Source organism: Neophocaena asiaeorientalis, unplaced genomic scaffold, assembly GCF_003031525.2.
Source record: "Neophocaena asiaeorientalis asiaeorientalis breed wild unplaced genomic scaffold, Neophocaena_asiaeorientalis_V1.1 scaffold249, whole genome shotgun sequence".
NCBI classification, from domain to species: Eukaryota; Metazoa; Chordata; class Mammalia; order Artiodactyla; family Phocoenidae; genus Neophocaena; species Neophocaena asiaeorientalis.
Window position 1 is genome coordinate 3104069 of NW_020172625.1, and position 26157 is coordinate 3130225.

General features: G+C 37.6%; 1 protein-coding gene across 1 annotated transcript in view; it reads left to right on the plus strand.

The window, feature by feature from the left end:
• LOC112395611 (guanine nucleotide-binding protein G(q) subunit alpha) overlaps positions 1 to 26157 on the plus strand; it is a 187837-nt gene that overhangs the window by 105416 nt on the left and 56264 nt on the right. The window contains exons 3-4 of the mRNA XM_024738923.1: positions 9510 to 9638; positions 12307 to 12436. Of these exons, the coding sequence (XP_024594691.1) occupies positions 9510 to 9638; positions 12307 to 12436 (259 nt within the window). The remainder of the gene's footprint in view (positions 1 to 9509; positions 9639 to 12306; positions 12437 to 26157) is intronic.

Here is a 26157-nt window from a genome sequence, read left to right on the forward strand (position 1 = left end):
GGACCAGGGCTCGAATCCATGTACCCTGCACTGGCAGGCGGATTCTTAACCACTGTGCCACCAGGCAAGTCCCTCTCCTAATAACCTTTTGCAAGAATAAAACATGCCCTGTATTTGTCTTCACAGTGAACTCTGATGATTCTAAGACTTGGTCTCTGGTATTCCTTTTTCAGAATGCTTGGAGCTGTTAGAGATGGTAAGGCTCAAGCACTGTAACCTTCGTCACAGAGATGTAGTGGGGAAAGGGGTTTGCCTTGACACCTGCTCATCATTCATTCACTCTGCTCGAAGGGCAAAGTGCATGTGGGAGACGCTTCACTCTGTCAGTTTGCTGCTTGCTCATATTTCGGCAGAATGTTTGCACGTTCAGTGGTTTGACCTCTTCTTTACAGTCCTTCCCACAATCTACTCAGGATGACATTGTACCCACATGGAACCAGGGGCGCTATTGCTATCGAACAGGATTGGAAAACCCGCAGGCCCAACTCCACCTGCTGCCTGTCTTTATAAATTAAGTTTTGTTGGAACATAGCCAAGCCTATTTGTTTGTGTGTTGCCCAAAGCTGGTTTTGTGCCCAGTGGCAGAACTGAGTCATTGCAACAGACTGAATGACCCACAAAGCCTAAAATACTTACAATCTGATTTCAAACCACCCCCACCTCACAAAACAAAGAAAAGAAAAAAATTGCAAGCCCCTCCCGTGGAAGGAGACTGAATATTAAAAGGCAACTAGCACTCTGCTTCCACGTCTGCCATTTAGATAGACCCTACCTTAGTCCTCGGATGCTCTGAATCAACCCATAGATTCATTTTTAGAGAACTGAGAGAACAGATGGCCTGCAATCCCTCAGCAGTACTCCATCAATAGCTCTTCGCACAACAAAACTTCAGATAGGAGGTGAGCGTCAGAGAGCTCTAGACTGTGTTCCCTGGTAGTACCTCTAAATGCCGTGCACAGAATGTCCAGTACTAAAGATGGCATAAATGACCAGAAATGTTGACTGAGTAGATTTGGCTCTGAGAGTAAGGATTGTGTCTCATGTGGCTTGGCTTTTGCCCCCACTGTAGTGCCTGGTACAGCTGGTTGAGAGTGTGATGGGATTTAACAGTCAGTGGGACCAAAGGTAGGGCTGACCGGCTTTTGAAAGCGGCCTAAGAGAACTCGTACCTGACTAGGAGATAACCCCACCTCCAGTCTCAAGTGAGCCCAGGACACTTGCTTTCTCCTTCGGGCCCGTTCCTTTATTTTCACTCCCCACCTGCCAAGCCCTCTTTGAACTCTTATGGGCTGACCCTGGTGTTCTTCTTCATTAATACAGTGGCTTCTTGATCTAAAGAATTGTGGTCTATAATTAGTTTAACATGACCAGCTCCTCAGACCTGATCATCTTATTAAAATGAAAGTTCTGGTCCTACAGAACCAATATCCAAGTTAAGGAGACCATGAGAGACCTGAGAGACCTGCTTTAGTCAGCGACCATGAGAGACCTGCTTTAGTCAGCGACCTTTTGCTCATGGCTGACTCCTGGCTACCATCACTGGGAGCTCTCTTCTGAGTCACATCTTTTCTGTGCTGTAAAATGGTTATTTTATAGCATGTTTATCGCCATTGCTAGAGCACGAGCTCCTTGAGGACAGGATTCACGTCTTTTTTTTTTTCTTTGTGGTTCCCACCCAGTGCTATGCACAGTGCCTAGTTTTCAGTCAGGCTTTAAGAGAAAGTTGTTGAATGAATGAGGAACATAATAAAAGAATAAGTAAATTACGTTTCTTTGCTGATTTCTTCCCATCTCTCTTTTCTCCCCTCTTCTGCCTGTTCCAGTCCCATTCAGTCTGCACGCTGTAACTCATCCCCCACTCTTCTACGCAGTTCTCTAGCGACTGCAGTTCATAATCATCTCTCCCTTCTTAATGCATTCATAGTTAGCACCTCACAGTTTGGCACTTAATTATTTCTTAATTGATTCATCTGTGCTGTCTTTGCTTCGCAGGTAGCCTGATGTCCCTAAAGGCAAAGAAAATATATATTTTTTAAGTATTTTGTACCAGCTCCCTGTGCCAGCCCCCCTCTCTCTCCAACACACACAGTGATTTGAATTGAACATATAACAGATTTTCAATAAATATGTGTAAATTAACTGAAGTAAGCACTGTCATTACAGTCAAGATGAGCAGACTAGAATAAAAAGTAGCCTTCTGATGCTTCTGATATATTTTAGAAGTATAAAAATTGTGTCAGAATTAGTCAACAGCTTTGAAAGTTACCATATAAAAGATGAATAAATTAACAAAGCCAAACAGGCAAATTGAAAAAGGCCTCTTCCTCCCTTCCCTTTTCCTTCTCGATCTGTCTCTTACTCTCTTCTGTTGTTTTGTTGTTGTTTGTTGTTGTTGTTTAATATTTTAATTTTATTGGAGTGTAGTTGATTTACAGTGTTGGGTTAGTTTCAGGTGCACAGCAAAGTGATTCAGCTATACATGTATTCTGTTTTAGATTCTTTTCTCATATGGGTTATCACAGAACATTGAGTTCCCTGTGTTATACAGTAGGTCCTTGTTGCTTATCTATCTTATATATGGTAGTGTGTGTACGTTCATCCCAAGCTCCTGATTTATCCCTCCCCCCTGTTGTTGTTTTGTTTTTGCTCTTAATTACAAGGTTAATTTGTTTTTTGGGCAACAGACTTGGGAATCTTTTGCTCTGACCCAAGCCTGGCCGTGGCCCTGGCCCTGGAGTCTGTCTGACACACACATAGGTGCCCCGCTCCTTCCCCACTTGACACGAGTGGTCTCTTTACCGTAGACATTCAGATCAACTATCCATATATAAGATACTGAAACTGTTTACTAGATGCAGTGATATAGGATCTTTTTACGAGCTATTTAATTTACTTTCAAAAAATCTGATTTTCTGGGTTGGTTTAGTTTATTGGCAAAGGACAATTTAAATGCATGATCTCTTCTGTTTTATCCCACAGAATATTCTCCCTGAGTAGCTTTCATAAACTGTGAAATTGTAGCCCCCCTGCTACCACTAGGTGATCGTGTTTTAAACCTGGAATTTTGTACTGAAAACAAATAATTTCTTATGAACAAATTCTCTGTAGTAAATGCTGCACCTCCTTGAACTCTGATCATGGTGTACCAGGTGTTAAAGAGGAAAAAGGAAAGTTGATTTGCCCTCCACAGAGCGAGCTCTTAAGGAGATGAAAGTGTTTGTATAACGAGTAATCAGAAATCTCGTGCAGCTAACCCACCTACCCAGGTTACCAGCCAGGCTCATCTGAGCAGTGGGATCTACCAGAGGAGGGAGGGACTTAGTTGGGTCTTGGCATCAAAACCTGTACTTGACTCTCCCCTCAGGACGGCAGTTTTGCAGAACTGTTACTTTCACTTTTTTTTAAGTTCACTTTGACAATTTCTTTTATTTTTTTCCTTTGGATCCTTGTGGTCACGTAGAAACTACACAGTAACCATAAGTTTCTAGTTTCTCCTTAGCTTCCACTGCTTTTGACAGTGTCAAATAAGATCTCAGGCATGATCTAGCTTTCACATCCCCCAAGACTTCTCCTCTTACACGGTCTTCTTAATTTTTTTAATGAAGTCGACCTAGTTTTTCTAACCTTCTTTTCAATAATAAAAACTGTGAAATTCTACCCAGAGTCATTTTCTGTACCAGAACTTCATCTTAGTATCTGACTTGAACTGCAGCTCTCTTATATTGATCAATACAGCCTCTAGACGAGAGGCTCTTACACAGGAGTTGAAGAACCCCAGCATACACCCCATAGTGTGTTACATTAAATGCTCCAAGGTAATGTATTCAGTTATCTTACTATGTTTGGTTGGATTTAGAACAAATTACAGAGATTTCTTTTTCCACTTATCACCCACGGGTGCTTTCACCCTTTTGGTATAATTGCTAAGGCTTGTATGCCTAATACGTGTATTAATTTTTTTTAACCCGGGCTGTAATATGATACTGTTTACTTGCTGAGTCATCTCTAAATTTTATTCATGTTTCCTTCATTTAAAAAAAAGCAAAGCCACTTGAATTTCTAATTTCTATGCTATTCTTGGCTTAGATTTCAATTACCTTTCCAGTCATAGGTAGTAGGGCTTTTTCTTTTTTACTTCTAAAAAGATCTAAGAAAATAAGTTCTCATTACATGTCAGATTGGAGCATAAATTAAATGTGAAGGTCAGCTCAAATCTGTCGCTGACAAACTACTGTCAAAAACTAAGGAACAATTGAAATCTCTTTTTAAAACATTCAAAAGAGAAATGCCATATTTAGTTTGATTAGAGCATATTGTTTTAGTGACATTCAAGCTTATTGCATATATTTTTAATCATTTAAAGTAATGGATTATACCCCTTTTCTGAATTTCTTATTTTTTCTGCAGCCAGATGTGATACTGAAGTTAAATGTATAACGACTTTAGCAGTTACGAGGTGTAATTATAAACGAATGGGCATGATTTCCTTGTCTTTCTTATAAATCAGTCATGCTAGAGAAGGATGTTTTGTGGATAATCACCAAGGATTAGAGACAGTTCAAACAAGTTCCCAGAAAATGGCTCTTTCCAAAATATACAAGCATTCATTCCTTCCCTAATAAACTCCCCTGTTTCTCCTCTTCATATAACCCCCTTTTTTCCTACAAGTTGGTAAACTCATTGCAGGCAGGGATCATATCCTGGGAATTTTCATTTCCTTAGCACCTACCAGAATGTCATGATCAAGATGGTTGTTGAATTTCAGATGACCCTGCATTTTTTTCATGGTAGGAAAGGAATTATGGAAATTTTACTAGTCTTTTTGTCGCCTTGCTTTTCACTGAAAACCATCAGAAACCTGTTTCTTCCATTAAAGATACTGTGTTACAATCGTTTGTTAATAAGGGACCACTCCCTCTGTTTGCCCTGGACTAGAGGGAATTCCAAGGCCTGAAAGCTTGATACTGACAGTCATAAAACGGATGTACAAATTATATCATTTTGTGGCCAGGACCTAAAGAAGAGCAGGAATCGCATCTACTAAATTAAATTAAATGGATACTGCCTTTCCTTTCTGCGTTGTCTTTATATTCGTCAGAGGCATTTGAATTCAGAATTTAGGTCTTACATAATGCAGGCCAGTAATAGCCCAGAGAAGTAGTTATGTAAAGATGGGTATCTAACAACCGCCACACTCCGTTGTTTTCTCCTAGAAGGTGTAACCTGCCTTTCTAACCACTACAATGTTTTCCATAAAATAGTTTTAATTTGGGTCCCATGTTAAGCATCTACTGTGTTCCAGGCCCTTGGTTGAGTGTCGGTGACCAGCCTTGGACAAAAGGAGTCATGGTCCTTGACCCCATGGAGTGTGAGAACCCTAACTGGGCAAATGTCTGTGGGAAAATGTTGAGGTGTTTTGGGGTTTTTTTTAGTCAATTATGAAGTTATCAATTATTGAATGTCTCAAAGCAATGACAAGTCATTAAATTCCCTTGAATGGATTGGAGTAAGATGAGTTTGACTACACCCATTTTCAAGCACAATCTTAAATAAGTCTTCACTCCTAGACAGTTAAATAAGTCCTGTGTGTACCATGGAGCTCGCTCTCTCTGACATCAGGAGAGGGCTACTGCCAGCCACTTGTTATACATACATTGCCTTGGAAATGTACCTTGTGCCTGTCACCATAGCAGCACCCTGAGAATGACCTCAGCAGCCACTCAGAATCATTCCTACAAAACAAATTATAACTATAATTAACTCTCTGAATTTACTCTGCAATATAAATTGTCCAGACCTCAGTGTTTTTTAGTTAAAGGTTAAATGAATGGAGTAATCCAACATGAACCCATCCGCCCTCCATATTCCACCAGCGTTTTTCCCCCAAATATGAGGTGCTTCAGTGGAAAGTACAATTCAGTTAAGAGATTATTCCATCATTACCTCTTCTCAGAATATGACAAGAATCAACAAATAAGGCTATGCTAGTCTCATCATGCTAGAACTCCATTTCTAAGGCAGTAGGGTGGCTTTTTTCCCTAAGCAAATGTGAAATGCAGAAAAGTGCTGTGAGTCCCTCCAAGTCCTGAAGCCCAGAGTGAGGGGGCCACATGGGGTTGGTGCTTGTGCAGGCAGAAGCTCTCCACACTGGCCTCTCTTTGGCAGTGAAAGATGCTAGTCCAGGTGGCCTGCACGTTTTACTTGTTTCTCAAATTATCTGCAACAGGTCTTCAGTTTTGGGTAGCTTTTGAGCCGCCCAGACCTTCCTGTAGGAGAAAATAGATTGTGTGTCTTTTGTTTGATTGCGGGGGGGGGTTGTTGTTGTTCTGTTTTGGTTTTCTAGTCTTGTTTTGGGGTGTTCTAGGTTTGGTTTGGTTTGGTTCAGGTTCTAGATAATATATGTTTCAACTAGCAGACCTTGATAACAAGTTCTTTTCCTTTTTTTTTCTTTTGTTAAACTAGATCAGTTTAACTTTTTTACTCCAAGTGAAGTGGGCCTTTCCTTCCACCATCCACCTAAAACAAAACAACAAGAATGTCAAGCAAGAAGTGCAGTTCACTTTCCAGTAAATTGTAAATGTATGAGGATCTTTAATGGTCATTTCCTTGCCTTGAAATATGTTGAAACCTGGACAATGAACAGACAGAACAGAGCCTAGCAAGCAGCAAGTGCCCAGTATAGGTTAATTGTTATGTTGCCGTTGTTACTCTCTGAACTATGCTTACATTGAAAAGGAGCAAAAGAAAGATGCAGGGGGAAAATATTCTTGCACGTATGAATGCTTCAGATATTCAGCTAATGTCTCAGTAGTGCCCGGCATTCACAGAGAGAAACCACTGACAGTATTTTTAGGACAGCCTCTAAACTCGTATCAGTGGCTTTCGGTCGCAGGTGTATATCCTGATTCTCTGTTACTCCATCGTGTTTTTCCCAGAGCTCGGTTCACCCTTCTGAATTGGAGAGAGACTAGCGAGGTTCTCATGTGCAGTGTGACAGGGACTCTCCCACTTCATGTGCTGGTTCTTTAAATTTTCCTGTGCAAGGACACATGTTTAAAAATGAAGTGGCAACGAGTAGTCTGTTGAGTTCATCTTCAAGAAACAGATCAAGAAACAGAAAGCCACGATTTCTCTTCCCACGAGAACACAGTAGCACCTTGTGTCCAAGACTTAGCCACCTTCTGTTCTGACCTCTGGATTGGGTGAAGTGAGTAGAAATGGTTTACTGGGCAGCCTATTTAAAAACAAGCTTGCCAATGTGAATTGGAAGTTCTCTGATTCCTCTGAATTAAATTTTTGTATATAGTAGTTAAATAAATGATGATCTTGCAGATTTCAAAATGTACATTCATTTCGATTTTTTCAAATCAAGGAGCTCATAAATCAAAAAACTCCATCTATACAGAGTACCCAGTTGATTTTGCATTTATGGAGTCATGAGCTGGTTTATCTGTAGGATGAGATACAGGCCAACACCCAGAACATGGACTTGTTAACCCCATCAGACACCTCCCAGACCGTGCCAGGATATTCACTAAAATTTGGAGTCCAGTCCTTTTTTACATTTCCTTCCTGCCTCTCCCTCTTTTTGTCCCCCAGCCACTCTTACAATAATGAAAGATACCAGGCTGGTTTCTATCAACCAGTAGAGAGCTAATTGCCAGCTAAAGAATCATTGATGCGTTTGGGACAAGGCCTCTAGAATACTAATTATAGTTGCTTTGTATTAGGAATTTCCAGACTAATATTGTACTTTTTTGTCTTAAAGAATTGATACAGCTCCAAAAAGGCAGTAATTTATTTCTTTGTTAAAGTCAGACGTAGCTCTATTTTATGATCCCATGAATCTTAGGGACTTAAATTTTTTTCAATACTCAGTTTCAAATTTAACAGTATCATTGATATGGTAACCCCACTAGTAAGAAGGATATTTAAATAATGCTAAAACTAAATCTCAGCATGGGAAATCATCCATCCAGTCAGCAAATAATCGTTAAGTACTATTTGCCAGGCACTCTCTTAGGTACTAAGGAAGGAATAGCAGGGCGAGACAGTATTTATCCTGGGTAAGTCATGTCGCCTGAGTGTTTGTGCTCTTGCTGAGTGAGTTACGCTCCACACCAGACATTCCCTGTTACATGTCTCAGAACTCACTGTCTCTTGTTTGTGGGCATATAGGGGTTGAAGATCTAATCTCTTCCAAGTCTATAATGGTTCTACCTTTTCTTTAAATCTTATTCACACTTTAGTTACTTTCTGTATATACTTTGCAGTTGTGTGTTTTGAAATCATATCTGTGCTGCATCCCTTCCAGGGATGGAGGGAACATAGTGACTCTTTGAAATCATGAGGATGCCATGCAGAACAGTCATTTTTACCTGTTTGTCATCAGTTATATCAAATTATGTCATTCTTAAAGTTGTAAATTATTTTTGCAATTTGAGAGAATGGAAAGTGAATGGAATATAACACTTTTGAAATGATAAAAGTATACTGATGGAGAACATATGTGTGGTTGCCGGGGGTTAGGATTGGGATGGGTAGCACACAGAAGTTTCTTTTTGCTAACAGAACAATTCTGTATCCTGATTGCAGTGGTGATTGCACGAATCTCTACATGTAATAAAATTTCATAGACATATACACCCCCAAAAATGTGTGTGTGTGTAAAAATTGGTGAAATCCAAGTAAGGTCTGTAGTTCAGTTAATAGTATTGATCAATGTCAAATTCCTGGTTTTGATAATATTCTATGATCACATAAGATGTTATTGGGAGAAATTAGGTGAAGGGCACAGGGGAATCTCTGCAATATTTTTGCAACTTCTTGTGAGTCTATAATTATTTCACAATAAAAAGCTTTTTTTTAATGGAAAAGTGTCATATAAGCAGATAAATGTAAAGTTTAGGTGTGATGAGTCTATACACTGGGAATATCTGGCCTTCGATATTGTTGCCTCAGTAACTAGAAATCTCGTGGCTTCACATTAATGGTGAATGACGTAGGCTTTGGACAGAGTTTAGGACATGGTATGCTGCTGTCTTATAAGGGAAAAGGCTCTGATGTTCTGTAAAAAGGGAAAAAAATGCATCCTGACCTTATGTGTAGCTCTGTTACCTGTTTGTTTATACAAATAACATTTGTATAAATAATTCAAAAACTATTTGCTTTAAGCTCCTGCTTACCCACCAGACCTGCTAAACAAGTAGAGGGTAGGAGACTCATTTAATTCTTTTCTTCTCCCCCTTTACGTTCTGTCAGGGTTCTATTTGACAGTAAGAGAAGAAAAGAGAAATACTGTGAACCAGGTCATCCATAGATGGACAGCCTTGCTCTGACTAACAGAAGGTTGACTGTATCTTTCACTTCCCAAGCTACTGTACCACTTTCTGATACTTTTCTTCCTTCTCTCCACTTCTGTCTTAGGATTCATTGTTGTCCTTCCTTTTCCATCAGCAGGTCTGGTGTGATGGTGTCACTGACGTTCTCATGTGTCTTCCCTCCTCCAGCTATCTTAATGACTTGGACCGCGTTGCCGACCCTGCCTACCTGCCTACGCAACAAGATGTGCTCAGAGTTCGAGTCCCCACCACAGGGATCATCGAGTACCCCTTTGACTTACAAAGTGTCATTTTCAGGTAGTACCTGAGTCCGTAAAATCCACTTGCCAGCTCTTCTGCCTTGAGCACATTTTGTGAACTCTGTGAATATTGAAACCATGTGTAGACTTTAAAACAGTATCACCTTTATAACAATTATTATCATTGGAGACACAAATGAAATAATGTGTCCCTGAAAGAGGAAGCAGAGGAAAGGTGTATGGGCAGCTTTCTTATTTCAGGTTAAATCACTGAGAAATCAGTGAATAGTTTGCTGGTGGTTAAAAGTTACTCAAACATTGGTCCAGACTAAAACTGGTTGGGAATCATTTTACCTATGAGGTCAATGTTTGTACATTGTACAAACTGTATTTTTACATGTAAAACATGTACATGTAAAAACTGTATTTTTACATTTGTATAAAGATATAAATTATCTTATAACCCTATTAATAGCAGAAATTACAGGTTATCAGAAGCTTTCATGTTGTTTCCTCCAGGTCCTCTGGTACCAAGGTAGAATTTTTCAGTAGCAATAAGAATGCGGGCTGTTCTGTACTCCTAAAATGAGTTGCCTGAAAAATTTTTAAATACATGGTTTTGGAAATGGATTGATTAACCTAGTCTAAATTTACATAGGAAAATAGAATGAAAGTTTATTACTTTCTCCCTTACTGCTGCCATTCTTTCTGGGTAATACTTCAGCTGAAGTGGTCTAATTTTTTTTAAGATGAGAAAAAATAAACAAGACTGATGTACTTTCATTTAATCTCTTATTACACAGTCACTCAGACATACTTTTAGTTAGAATACAAACCACATGGTACATGGAGAAATGAGGCCATATAAATATGTCTTTGGGTGCAGAGAGTTGAGTCCCTTGGGAGAGCCATCCATTTAAGACAACTACGTACAGTACAGGGTTGTGAAGTGGAAATGAATATAACTCCTGTGATGTAACTCTGCCATGTGACCCTGATGGGCAGGCCCTCCATCATTCCCTGCCAAAGCACTGTGTGTTTCATTCTGATCAATCTCTGCACCTGTGGTTACATCTGGCTGCCATACGCTACTCTAATGGACATAGCCATAAAGAGGGTGACACTTTGGAAATAATTTCTGAGCCTCGTTTTTTTCATCATTAAAATGGTTACATTAGATGATCACCAAGGCTCCCTGTAGCTCCAGCATTCTGGATTAAGTTTTGAGTTCATTGTGTTTAGAGATCTTTAACTTGAGACACCAAATTTCCTTCTGCTTATAACCATGTTAGAATATTTTCAGAAAACATAGAGCATTTCATGGAGATTTTCATCTCCTTTTTGCTTTATGATTACTGAAATCTGAAACCAGGTTACTGTTACATCTTGGGTTTTTTCCCTACATTTTGGGCACTAGCTTTTAAAGGACATTCTTTGGCACTTCAGTAAAAGTAATGACTTAGGAGAATAATTTCTTGCTACCATCAAAAACATCTTATAGGGTTTAGCATGACAGGATTTCATGGAATGAGGATTTTATATAAATGAGCATATTATTGACGTGACATCAGAGAAGAGCTAGCATTTTAATATTTCTAAAGACCTAAGAATTCTAGTTTTGATGTCTGTAGTTCATAGGTCTCCCTGGATCCATTGTTTTGCCCCTCAGATATCTGTTTCATAGGAAACTTTTCAAAGCAGTCACTGGAAGATTCTTGATTTCTTAGTTTAGGTTTGATCCTTAGAGGCAGGAAAATACCAGGAACAACTGCAGTTTTCAGCAAACACTTAAGGAGCCCTACCCTCAAACTTTTGTACCTAAAACTCTCATTTTCTGAAAATATTTTATCTTGTAAACATTGTGCACATTTTAGTCCAGTTATGGATTCAGCAATTTGAAGAAACTTGGATTCAGTACCAAGTTCTGCTAGATATTTTCTGTATACACTAGCACTCAAATTAATTGATGCCAGTGTTGATTCCTGAGCACAGAACTGATGTGTAAAGACAAGTCCTCGGTACAGTTCAGATGGTGGCCTCTTATAGCATCTTGATGTTTTATACATACCACTTCTAGCAGTTTAGCAACTTGACTTGTGCGTAAGGCTAATTGCACCACGTTACCCAATGTGATTGGACTGTCCCAAATTATAGTCAATACTGGAAAGAAAAAACAGCCCCCAAAGCTTACCTTCCTGATGAAGATCAGTGAGGTTCTGTTTGCAGTTAGTTGAAGCATTACACACCCATGTTGAAATACATAGCATCTTACATCTTTTAAATGCATTCGTAGTCATTCCTAGTAGCTTCCTTGAGAAATACATGAGGATCTTCATTCTCATTTTATAGGAAAAGAAACTGAAGTCAGTATTTGCCATTAGAGCTGAACACAAATAAAACTTGTTTTGTTTCTGACTCTTCTGTGCTTGATTAAGTAGAACAGCCTTTTTCCTTGGCTTGGCACAGGATTTTTTTTTTTTTTTACAAAATTATAATTTTTATGTATATCAGGTAACTTTCTAATTACTGCAATGAGTTATTACCCAGAATGTCTTGACTTTGATTGTTAGGTAACAGAAAATTAGTAGATGTTCAATAAGTGTTAATTGGATTGGTTTTGATGACCATTCTCTTCAGAGAGTAGGGTTCCTAAGTTTGTAAGTAAAGCTATATTTATATTGATATTTTTTTATGTGCTATTAATATGAATATTATTAACCTTGCAGAATGGTCGATGTAGGGGGCCAAAGGTCAGAGAGAAGAAAATGGATACACTGCTTTGAAAATGTCACCTCTATCATGTTTCTAGTAGCGCTTAGTGAATACGATCAAGTTCTCGTCGAGTCAGACAATGAGGTGAGTGCTCTGTGGACGGATAAATGATAGGGTATGGGGTAAACTGACTTCATTACTTTCTTAACTACTGATTTGGGAATTTTTTTAAATAACCCTGTGGTACCACGTGGTATACTCAGAACAGGAAGATGTTTGAGCAGGTCTGTGTGTTCAGGTCTAATTGGACCCTATGTGATACTTTTAACACTATGCGGAGGCCCTGAAAATGAAAATAACAAGGAAATCCCTAGGCTAATTGTCACATTATTTTATAGCCTTCTTCCTACAGGATGGAGTTGGGAGTGTTGGACTGAGTCAGCCTGTTTTGTTCTGTTTTCATTTTGTTTAAATTGTTGTTTGTATGAGGGGTGGGTCGAAAAGAGTACTCAAAACCTCTCTTGGCAAATGTGAATGACTTTGCAGCTGGGCTCTAAATCAGTTTGTTCTGGAGCCAAGAAGTGTCCTAGTGATGTGGCCTTTCTGCTTTTATAGAATTCTATAGGCTACTGCATAGAATTCTATAGGCTACTAAGCACTGGGTGATTGACAAAGCATCCTTGATATGCCTGTCTGGAGAACTGATTCAGTGTTGTCATCTCCTCCCTATTGCATGAAATTCTAACAAGTATAAATATGGATTTTTAGGACGATAAAGGCTCCATGGTGAGTCAGAGTTGATTGTGGAGGATAATTAAGGGGCACAGAAAACCGTGACTTTGATCTGGAGTTCGGTGTGTATTGGGAGAATGGAGAAGACACCATTGTTATACTGTTAGAGGCAGAGTTTGCAGACTGACATGTCAATAGTAGATATTAAATTTCCTCCTAATAGGGTAGAAAGTAAAGAGAAGGAAGTGAGTATCCCCAATAGCTGATTAAAATAAGATCTGGCATAATAAAATGTACTTCTAATTTTGTACAGTTTTTTTGGTACATAAGAATTCTGGCTTCTTGGTCCTTTTAAATATTTTATTTTTCTGCAGGTATTAATATCTCTTAAAATACATATCAAGTCCTACATAGCTTTTTTTTTTGTATGTAGGATTGATGAAGAGTTATGAACCAATATCCCATATAGAGCTGAGTTACCTATTCATGCATTTCAAATGTTTCCTGGGTTACAAGTATATGGGCTTTTGAACCAATCAAAGAAGTTCTTTTTTTTTGTTGTTCATGTATATCTTGCTATTTAAGGGACTTCTTTTTAACAATGAGGTTTATCAGCCATTTGCCCTCTGTAGCCGTAATGCAAAGTGCCTGAAAAGCATGCTAAGATATATGAGAATCAGTTATCACACTTTGAGTTAAGCAGTTACCATCAGAATTTGAGCTATGACATCTCTATACATATTTTTATTTTTATATCTGTTAGTTGTTCCATAATCTTTGGGTATAGTATTTTAAACATACTACATATCTTGGAAGCATATGACAACATTTTTTATTTCTTTGAATGTTGAATCAAGACAAAAAATATTTTGAGCGCTCATCTACTATGTGCTGGATACCAGGGTATCTAAAGAGATACAGAAATGGAAAAAAAAATCAACATTGTCGTAAAGGACCTCAAAAAAGAGGGATGCTTTTGTCAAAATAGAGAGTCCGAGAGAAGGAAGACCTTAGTTATAAAGGTCATCACTTCTTTTCTTCAGTTTGCTGTCCAGTGAAATAAAATTTAAGACATTTTCAGCTGCACAGAAGTTGTAAGACACATGCATAATTTTATTTCTTATGTCACTGTTTACATATAGCTAGAGGAAAACAAGTGTTTATCAATACACATTTTATGTGCGATAAAGGCATTCTATTTATAAAGAAATATATTTTGTGATTGAATGCTAATCAGTTTACCACTTTAAAATTTGCAACTCATCAGCTAATTCTAGCACATAAATCCAGTTAAAGTTTCCACAGAATGCAAGTTTCCACAGTAACTCGCCATTCAATGTATAAGCAGTACACACATCTAAAAATACATCAGTTTCTTTGATTCCTGTGGTGATGCCTTATGCTACAAATTAAAATAATAACTCTTATTATTGTTCATTAGTACTCCCTAACCACTTGTGAATATTTTTAAAGCCTACCTTGTAATTTTATGGTGTTCTTTTCAGATATCAGGCAGGTATCACTCAAGCCTGATGGTAGTACTGGAGATGATCTTAAACATAATAAGAAAAAAATACTGCTCATTAATTTCTTCATCCATGTTAGCCATAGTCATCCCTGCTGGTAATTAGGAAACACTGTCAAAAGTATTTTTTAATGTCAGGATGTAGTCCATTATTTTTTCTTTTCCTGTTATAATAATATATGAAAATGTCATTGCCTCTCTACTTTCTTAAATCATTAAAAAAAACTCAGAACTATAGAATTCTACTTTCCCCACATTTTCAGGATTTGGTGAGACAAAGCTGGAATAGACTCCTAAAACATTTTGTTCTTGGTTTTGAAATCTGATGTTCATAACTTTAATCCAAAGCAGACTTTGTTGTACTTCCCTTGATATATATTCGTGAGAAAAACCTAGAAATGGATACTGACAGTCTCCCTTTTATCTTGGGGAACTGTGGAAAATACATTGCAGACCACAAGCAAAAGCAGCTAAGGGAAGTATTTTATTTTAGATTATTGCTTTGGCTTTTATTATGTATTAATCTTGAAAATTTTTATGTAGATGTGCTTTTGTCTGTCTAGATTCTCAGCCTCCCAAGAGTTTGGGGAATGAATTCCTTTCTTTATTTTTTTTCCTCCAAAGAAGGAAATATGTTATCAAATAGTGGGTGAGCATAATCAGGGTTGTAGAGCTGTGTTGATTTACATATTCCTTTGGTGCTGTCTTGGTTTCCCTTTGATAGCACACCAGCACGGAGCCAGTTACTCTGCTGTAATTCTTTCACGCGTACATTATTTCAGTACCCCTGAGAGCCAGAGCACACAATAAGGCATTCACATAACATATTTCAGCTCATCAGTGTGTATCCAGATTCTGTCTTTTTTAGTCCTTGTTTTTTGTGGTTCTCTGTTACATGAGTATCTGAGCACTAATACAGACTTGTTTCTCAGATATTGACTCAGGGACTGTCTTACAGACCAAGCTTTTTATAGAATCCCAAAGACTTAGGCCCCTTTTCTCCGATGTTTCCTTTTTGAATGTATGCTTGTAACTTACCTTAATTCTTTTGAAATGGTCACAAGCAATTAGGTTTTAGTTTTATTAAAATATCGAGATAGTTCCCTGTACCCCAGGTCCTCCTTTGAACCAAGATGGATTCCCATAAACATTTATCCTTCAAATCTGATTCTTGGAGTTACTCAATTGATTTAAAAAAGAATAATAGGGCTTCCCTGGTGGCGCAGTGGTTGAGAGTCCGCCTGCCGATGCAGGGGACACGGGTTCGTGCCCCGGTGTGGGAGGATCCCACATGCCGCGGAGCGGCTGGGCCCGTGAGCCATGGCCACTGAGCCTGCGCGTCCGGAGCCTGTTGCTCCGCAACGGGAGAGGCCACAACAGTGAGAGGCCCGCGTACCGCAAAAAAAAAAAAAAAAAAAGAATAATAAAAGGAGAGAGCAGACATTTATAATACCTTAGTGCTTTATGCCTATTCAAAACTTGCTTAAACCATTACTTATTTGAATCTCACCAGCTGACCTCCCGTGAAGTGAGAAGATCAGGTTTGCTGAGGATACAAGAATGGAGAGATTAAGGCCCATGGCCCAGGTCACTCAGGGCCCCCATTCCTCCCCTTCTAGACCAGCTTTCTTTCCCCTGCTTCACAGTGTCTTCCAGAAGTTAGGGATAAACTGAGAGGAAAAGCAAGAGGAACTGTTAAAGGTGGCCAAGAACATAGAGGTAGAATGAAAATCCTGACCTTGCAGGAGTTGAAACCCCTCTTCTCCACCTCTAAACTCTTGTTATACTCACATGAGACCAGCCAGAGATCCTTTACCAGTAATTAAACTAGATTAAAACAAATAATCTAAAATACGTATTTCCTTCAGATATTTCTCCTCTACTAAGTTTTAAAATGAAGCCATTTTGAAGTTATTCAGCTGCAACCAGAGTCTGAACATTTTCTTTAAAAGTGTGAAACATGTACTTTGTTCTGCTCTAAAAACTTCAAGTGAAGTTTGGGAATTTTTTCTCCAGATAAAATTCAGCTCTAGGGGGAGGAAACTGACTAAAAATTGAGGAGAAGAAATTTGAACTCCAAAAGAGCGAGCTTAGGTTAAGATATCCGGTCTCAGTGGGATTGGTTCTAGCCCTCCTTTATTGACTCTTAATCAAATTATGAAATCAGAAACTACATCTTGCCCCTCAGTCTTTAGTGTACGACTCAGAGTCGTGGCCTGATTAACAAGAATATTCCTGAAAGGCGCCCTACTTTTTTTATATTTAACCCCTTTCCCATTTGCTCATTCCTTTGTTCGTTTTCAGCCACTGTTTCTTTTCTAAACTCCTTTCCACACCCTCTTCATTAGCTGGCATTTCTGTTTGCTCATTATTTTACTCCTCCTTAATTGCTTTGTTCTCAATGCTTGAAGGAAGCCAGAAGGAAGTATTCTGATCACCATTTATGAGTCTGAACCAGAGACCTGCACTTAGTGCTGGTAAGCGTGTGGGGAAGCAGACACACAGGGACACCTTTTGTGTGAATGTATATTGGAAGTCTTTTAAAGACTATATGGAACCCATATTAGTGTAATCTATGCAATAGGTTTTTTTTTGAAGGTGAATTATATGAAAAAGATTGCAAAGTAGTATATTTGGTATAATCTGATTTCTGTAAACACAACAAATTACATATATACACTTGTTACAGGGAAGGTTATTGGCACACCCGCCTCCCCCCCTCCAAAAAAAAAAAAAAAAAGAAAACGGAAGATTTTCTACCAGGACCAAAGTGTAAAGCGTGATTGTCATTGTTGCTAGGTGATGGCATTACAAATACGTGAAATGATAATTTTTTTAAGTAAAATGAAGTAAGACTTCAGGCTGGAACTTTAGCTCTGCTGTTTACCAACTTTGTCCATTTTTCTTTTGAATTTTCCATCTTTTTTTTTACTGATTTGTGGGAGTTCCTTACACTCTTGGATGTGAACCTTTTGTCATGTGTACTGCAAACATCTTCTTCCACTTTGTAGCTTGCCATTTATTCTCCTAATGGTGCCTTTTGATCTACAGAAGTTTTAAATTTTAACATAATAGAAATCTATCAGATTTTTCCTTTATATTACATGCCTCCGTGTGTGTGTGTGTGTGTGTGTGTGTGTGTGTACACATAATCACATACACACAGTAGGATAAAATAAATCACCTGAAAAATCTGGATGAAAGGACAGTAAGGATTGGAGAGTGAGATGAAGAATTAAAATACAAATCAGGTACCTTTCCTAGTGGTAGTCCATAGATTTAGTCAAGTGTCTCTTAGCAACCAATAAAAGGAAGTAACCATGGTCTGTTACAAGATTCACTGTGTCTATATAAAAAGAAAAAGCTTCTCCTGGTACTGGGCCCTCCAAGTGACTATTCCCTAACTTTGTACAGAGATGCTGCAGGAGGTAGTAAGTTATATCCATGATGGTTCCCCTCCAGGAAGCCAAATATCAGAATCACGAGGCCTGTTTCTTAAGCTTCCTTCAGTGTAAGTTGGTACCATAGTATCAGAGTTTGTGATGGGCCAGTAACATGGGGTCTAAACTTAGCCACAGCTTGATGTAAGAATAAAACTGAGAATAGCTAGGGAAGTGGATTTTGTTTACCTTTGTTTTTATTTCAGTGATACAGGAGACTATAAAATTATAGAGAACTTGAAATTTTTGACATATTTGCTTTAAATCTTTATTTTCACAGAAATAAAATGGTATAGATACAATCAAAGTCCTTGTGTAAACTTCCCTGATTCCTTTCTCTCCCTCCCCAGAAGAAGCCACTGGCCTCAAGTTAACATTTATCATTCCTAAGCATATTTTTTTCATGTTTTTACTATATACATATGTGTTGATAAGGAATATGTAATATTGGATTTTAAATAGTATGCATGATTATAAATTTTATTATTATAAAATGATTTTATTTTGCATTTTGTCCTTTTTTTTAATTCAACATTGTTTTAGAGATTTTTTTCATGTTGCAACACATGGCTCTAATTCATTTATTTAGATCGCCGTCTCATTCCATTATGTGAATATGCCCTACCATGTTTCATCTCAGCCAGCCAGGTTGTTTGTAATATGGATCACCTTTTCCTACCCTTGCCTGTTCTCTCCCTCACCCCAATCCCCAGTGGAGTTGTCTCTTTTTTCACTTGATACATACGCAGTTTTAAGTAGTCTGGTTATTACTGTTTGCTGGTTATACATATAGAACTTATTGGTGTGTGGTTTGTCTTTTCACTTTATCTTATAGAAGAGTTTTCATCTTAATGTGGTCAGTTCACTCATTACCTTTATTGGTTGTATTATTGTATTTTCTTCAGGAATTACTTTTATTCCATAGAATATGAAGATCCATCCCATATTTTCTATTAAAACTTACAAGGTTTTTGCTTTTCCTAGGTTTTTTATACACCTGTAATTGATTTCTGTGTGTGATAGGAAGTAAAGATTTAATATATTCTTGCCATATTTCTGTTCAGTTGATCCAATACCGTGTATTGAATAATAAATCCGTCATCCATCTCCACTGCTGTTTTCTTACCTTTTTAATTATGAAAGATATATGAAAAGTACACAAATACAAAAAACGTGCAGAGCATTGGTTTATCACAAAGCATCTGGGCGTCCAAAACCCCTGTCAAGAAATAGAACATTGGAAGACCACTGAAGCCCTGCTAGTGCCCCTCCCCCAGCAGATAACCACAGTTCTGTAAGGTAATCACTTCTTTGCTTCTCTCTTTAGTTTTAATGCTTAACTATGCATTCCTGAACACTATAGTTTTTACTAGTGCTTAACTGTTACACAAAGGGAATCAAATAGTGTGTTTTTTGACCTTTAAAAGCAGTATGCTATTTATATAAACCTTGGTGTCTGGCTTCTTTTGCTCAGTGTTATGTTTGTAAGGTATATATATTTTACATAACTCATTCATTTACATTGCCATATAGTATTCTGTTGCCTAAAAATACCACAATTTGTTTATCCATTTTACTAAGTATAGACTTTTCATGTATTTCCAGTATGGGAATATTACAAATAACGTTTCCGTGAATATTCATGTAAAGGTCCCTTGATGTACCTGGCTTTACATTTCTGTTGGCTATATACCTAGGAGTAGAATTGCAGGCACATAGGGAATACATATCTTCAACTTTAGTAGATAAGGTGAAAGTATTTTCCAAAGTGAGTGAACCAATTTACAGTCCTGCCAGCCATGTCAGAAAGTTCCTGTCACTTCCCATCTTTGCCAACCCTTGGTATTGTCAGTCTTTTTCATGTTAGCCCTTTCGGTGGCTAGAGAGCTGAGCTGCAGGTGCCTGTTTCCTTGGGAATACCCTCACTCCCAGTGCACAGCCTAGGACAAAGCAGTTATGGTTCACTAGAGCCTCATCCCCTCAGGCCTCTCAGCTGCCATCTCCAGAATCAGCAAATACCTCCATGGGAAAGTGGCCCCAAAGCCTGGGCTCACTTCTCCAGACTTGTCCTTCCCCAAATTCTGACCTGGTATTTCTTCACTACTGTTTAGCACTCCAAGGACTTTAAGCAGATGTATTTTTTTATTTTGTTAGCTCATCTGGTAGTCCTTCTTCCCATCAATATTAATGACACTTGAGATGTGAGTCAAGTTTTATTACACACATGGGTCTTTTCTCTGGGCCCTCTGTTTGATTGATGTATTTACTACTCCTGTAGCAATATAAAAGTTATCAGATCAACAGTTTAGATATCTAGAGTATCAAGTCTACCTACCTTGTTGCTCTTCAGAATTTTCTTGGCTATTCTTGGTTTTTTAGTCTTTCATTTGAATTTTAAGATCAGCCTATCAAATACCAAAACACAAATTTGATTGGAATTTTAATAAATGTATAGGTAAATTTGAGGTTGGTTTCTCAACTTTACAGTATTGAATGTTACCATCCATAAATGTCACCATTTATTGTTTAGGACATTGCTTTTGTCATTGAAGTGGTCAATTTTTATAAATGTTCCACATGCACTTAAAATTGTGATTTCAAATTTTGGGGTGCAAGGTTCTAGCATTATGTCTATTAAAACCACCCCGTTTCCTCTTCCCCAGGGGTACTATTTTGACTTCTAACACCGTAGATTAATTTTGCGTATTTTGAACTTCATATAAATGAAAGTAAATGAATTCTTTTGTGTTACCTTCTTGTGTTCAGAATAAGTTTATTAGATAAATCCATGTTGTGTAGCTTCAGTTTTTCATTTTTATTACTTTATATTATTCAATTAAATGAATATACAACAATTTATTTTTCCATCCTATTTTTGATGGACATCTGAGTGGTTTTCTCTTCGGGACTCTTATGAATAATGCTGATATGAATATTCTTTCCATGTTTTTTGCCTTATATGTGCCTGATTTTCTCCTGATTAGAGTTCACAGGGAATGTATATGTTCAACTGTACTAGATACTGCCTATATTCATTTTCTAGGGCTGCTGTAACAGATCACCATAAATTTGGTGGGTTACGACCACAGACATTTATTGGCTCATAATTCTGGAGGTTAGAAGTCCAAGGTATCAGCAGGGCTGAAATCCCTCTGAAGGCTATAGGGGGGAGGATCCCTTCTTTTTCTCATCCAGCTTCTGGTGACTGTGGGCATTCCTTCTGGTTACATAGCTCCAGTCTCTGTCTCTGTCTTCACATGGCCTTCTTGTCTGTGTTTCTCCGCTGTCTCTTAAAAGGACTCCTGTCATTGGATGTAGGGCCCAGTAGATAATCCAGAATGATCTCATCTAAAAATCCTTAACTTAATTACATCTGCAAAGACTTTTTCCAAATAAGGTTGCATTCACAGGTTCTAGGGTTATGGCATGGACATATCTTTTGAGGGGGTCACCATTCAACCGACTACACTACCAGTTTGAACTTTGAAAACAGTTTACACTTCCACCAACAGTACATGTGTGTTCCTGTTGACCAATATCCTTGCTAACAAAGATATGGTCAGCTTTTCAATTTTAATCATTATAATGGGTGTGTAGTAGCATCTCACTGTGGTGTCAATTTGCATTTCCCTGATTATAATGAGACTGAGTTCTTTATATATTTCTTTACCATTGGGTGTCCTCTTTTTGAAGTGCCTATTTGATTCTATTGATCTGACTTTTTGGAAAAACATTATTAACATAGAGTCCTTTTTTTTTTAAAGAAATCAGTTGTGGTTTTTTTTGAATTTTTTATTTATTTTTGGATGCGTTGAGTCTTCGTTGCTGTGAGCAGGGGCTACTCTTCGTTGCGGTGCTCCGGCTTCTCATTGCAGTGGCTTTTCTTGTTGCGGAGTACGGGCTCTAGGCACACGGGCTTAGTAGCTGTGGCTTGGAGGCTCTAGAGCGCAGGCTCAGTAGTTGTGGAGCACAGGCTTAGTTGCCCCAAGGCACGTGAGATCTTCCCAGACCAGTGCTTGAACCCGTGTCCCCTGCGTTGGCAGGTGGATTCTTAACCACTATACCACCAGGGAAGTTCCCATAGAGTCCTTTTTATATTCTTGATTCAAGCTCTTCGTATGTTATCTATATTGCAAATAACTTCTGCTACTCTGTGACTTGCTTTTTACTGCCTTAAATGGTGCGTTTTGGTGTGGCTCAGTTTATTGGTCTTTTAAACTTTGTCCTTTACATGTCCTCCTTAAGGAATTTTTCCTCCCAATTGTAGTGCATAAACATTTGTATTTTGGAAATGGACATTTTAACATGACATTTGCTATAAATTTTTTGGTTTTGAATTGTTACTTGCGTAGTTTCACCTTTATTTTGTTTACTCTAAATGCATATAAAAATTAAATGCTAATATTAACACCAGCATTTTAACATTATAAACATAAATAATTAACCACTAGCATGTGATTTTTCTTTGATACTGAAATCACTTGGAGAGCAACTACCCATTTATGTAATTTGGGAACGTTGGAAAATGTTTAAATATTTAAATTTAATTTAAATTAAACTTTTATTTTAAGGTATATATTTCTTTTAGATAAATAGAGTAAAAATATACCTGTAAAGTAAAAATTGCATACATTGGCAGAGTCATTTGATATATGATATACAGTCCTGTGTTATAAAAATATTTTGTATACAGAAATGAATCCCTGAAAAAAACGAAAAAAAGTCCTCTCACTTTTGGGGGTGAAAAAAATAAAGCCATCTGAAAAACAGTGTGTAGGGTTTTTTTTTCCCCTCACTGACTGAGGTGTTTTTTTGTTTGTCTGTTTTTTTTTGTTTTTATTTAATATCCCACTTTGGTTGTAAACTTGCCTATATTTTAAATTCCACACTTATATTTTGAGACTTCATTATTATGTACATTATAAGTTTGAAATTTTTGCCTATTCCTGTTGAATTATTCTTTTTGTCATCAAGATTTTTTTCTTACGTCAGAAATGTTCTTTGCTGAAATAAAGCAGTTATGCAAGAAGCAAACCAGAAGTGCTAGTGTCCTGCTTTTTCAGTCTGGGTGAGTCCACAGACGAGGCTCAGTGTTTTCATAAGAGATGGGGACTGCGCAGTAGGAAGTCGGTTGGTAGCAGCAAACTGGGTGAGGGCAGCAGTGGACAGACTATACACACTTGTGGGAGACTTGCTGAACGGGTGACTCACTTGGGAAGGAAAGAGTATTTCAGAAGCAGAGTCCAGCCATACAGGAAGTAGAAAAGATTCAATTGAAAAATAGAAGAGATTAAACAACCTATTGAGATTTAATTCATAAAATATCGAATTCACCCTCTTAAAGTGTGCACATCAGTGGATTTTAGTATATTCATTGAATTGGACAAAATCACTACTATCTAATTGGGTTTTTTTTTTTTGATTTGTTTGTTTTTTATTCTTTTTCAAATTCCTTTCACTTTTAGATTGTTACGTAATATTGAGCAGAGTTCCCTGTGCTATACAGTAGGTCCTTGTTGGTTATCCATTTTAAATATAGCAGTGTGTACATGTCAGTTCCAAACTCCCTAACTATATATATATATCTGGAGAAAAACATGGTTCAAAAGGATACATGCACACCAGTGTTCATTGCAGCACTGTTTACAATGGCCAAGACATGGAAGCAACCTAAATGTCCATCAACAAAGGAATGGATAAAGAAGATGTGGTACATATATACAATGGAATATTACTCAGCCATTAAAAAGAATGAAATAATGCCATTTGCAGCAACATGGATGGACCTAGAGATTGTCATACTGAGTGAAGTAAGTCAGAAGTATGATATCGCTTATATGCGGAATCTAAAAAAAAATAATACAAATGAACTTATTTACAAAACAGAAACAGACTCACAGACTTAGAGAACAAACCTATGGTTACCAGGGGGGAATGGTGGGGGGAAGGGATATTTAGGGAGTCTAATTGTTTTTTATATATAAAGAGACTTAATTTTTTTAGAGCAGTTTTAGGTTCACAGCAAAATTGAGCGAAAAGTACAGCAATTTCCCCCATGCGTGTGTAGCTTCTCCCATTATCGTCATCCTAACAAGGGGTTTGTTACATCTGGTACATTTGTTACAATCAGTGAACCTACCTTGACACTTGATTATCACTCAAAGTCCATAGTTTACTTTAAGGTTCACTCTTTCTGTTGTGTAGTGTATGGATTTTGAAAAATCCATAATGACATGTATTCACCATTGTGGTATCATGGGTTTTACATTTTCCAAATGTCCTACGTTGGAATTATACAGAATGTAGACTTTTCATATTGGCTTCTTTCACTTATTAACATGCATTTAAGGTTCCTCCGTGTCCTTTTATGTCTTGATAGCTCATTTCCTTTTAGTGCTGAGTAATACTCCATTGTCCGGATGTACCACAGTGTATTATTCTGTTCACCTACAGTAGGATATCTTGGTTGCTTCCAAGTTTTGGCAATTATGAATAAGGCTGCTATCAACATCCATGTCCAGGTTTTTGTGTGTACATAAGTTATCCACTCCTTTCGACAAATACCAACAAGTGCAATTGCTGGATCATATGATAAGAGGGCGTTAAGTTTTGTAAAAAACTACCAAACTGTCTTCCAAAGTGGCTGTACCATTTTTGCACTCCCACCAGCACTGAATGAAAACTGTTGCTGCACATCCTCCCCAGCATTTGGTGTTGTCAGTGTTCCAGATTTGGGCCCTTTTCATTGGTATGTAGAGATATTTCTTTATTTTAATTTGCATTTCCCTAATGACATATGGTATGGAGCATCTTTTCATATGCTTAGTTGTCATCTGCATATCTTCTTTGGTGAGCTGTTCAGGTATCCATTTTTTCAGCTGGTTGTTAGTTTTCTTACTGTTGTATTTTAAGAGGTTTTTGTATATTTTGGATAACAGTTTTTATCAGTTATATCTTCTGCAAATATTTTCTCCCAGTCTGTAGCTTGTCTTCTCATTCTTTTGACATTGTCTTTTGCAGAGTAGTCTTTAATCTTAATGTAGTCTAGTTGATCAATTCTTTCTTTCATGGATTGTGTATTTGGTGTTGTAGCTAAAGCACCATTGCCATACCAAGGTCATCTAGATTTTCATCCTAGATTTTCATAGTTTTGCATTTTACATTCAGGTCTGTGATCCATTTTTTAGTTCATTTTTGTGAAAGATCTGTGTTTAGAGTCTTTTTTTTTTTTAATATATGGATGTCCAGTTGTTCCAGCAACATTTGTTGTAAAGACTGTCTTTTCTCCATTTTATTGCCTTTGCTCTTTTATCAAAGATTAGTTGACCGTAATTATGTGGGTCTATTTCTGGGTTCTCTATTTGTTCTTTCGCCAATACCGTCTTGATATGACAGCTTTATAGGTAAGTTTTGAGGTCCAATAGTATCAGTCCTCCAACTTTATTCTCCTTCAATATTGCGTTGTCTATTCTGGGTCTTTTGCCTCTCCATATAAACTTTAGAATCAGTTTGTTGATACCAGTTTGTTGTGATTTTGATTGGGATTGTGTTGAATCTGTAGATCAAGTGAGGAAAAACTGACATCTTGATATTATTGAATCTTCCTATCTGGGAACATGAAATAGCTCTGCATTTATTTAGTTCTTTGATTTCTTTCATCAGAGTTTTGTAGTTCTCTTCATTTACATCTTGTACATATTTTGTTAGATTTACACCTATGCATTTCATTTTTTTCCTCCTAATGTAAATGATACTGTGTTTTTAATTTCAAATTCCATTTGTTCATTACTGGTATATAGGCAAGTGACCTTGTATGCTGTATTAACCTTGTATGCTGCATTAACCTTGTGTGCTGCAACCAGCCTGTAGTCACTTCTTAGTTCCAGGATTTTTGTCATCACTTCTCTCAGACTTTCTATATAAATGATCATGTCATCTGTGAACAAACAAAAGTTTTATTTCTTCCCATATTATATACTTTTTATTTCCCTTTCTTATCTTATTGCATTAGGTTGGACTTCCACTACAGTACTGAAAAGTAGTGGTGGGAGGGAACATTCCTGCTTTGTTCCTAGTCTTAGCCAGAAAGCTTCTAGTTTCTCATGAGGTTAGCTGTAAGGGTTTTTTTTAGGTGTTCTCTATCAAGTCAAGGAAGTTCCCCGTTGTTT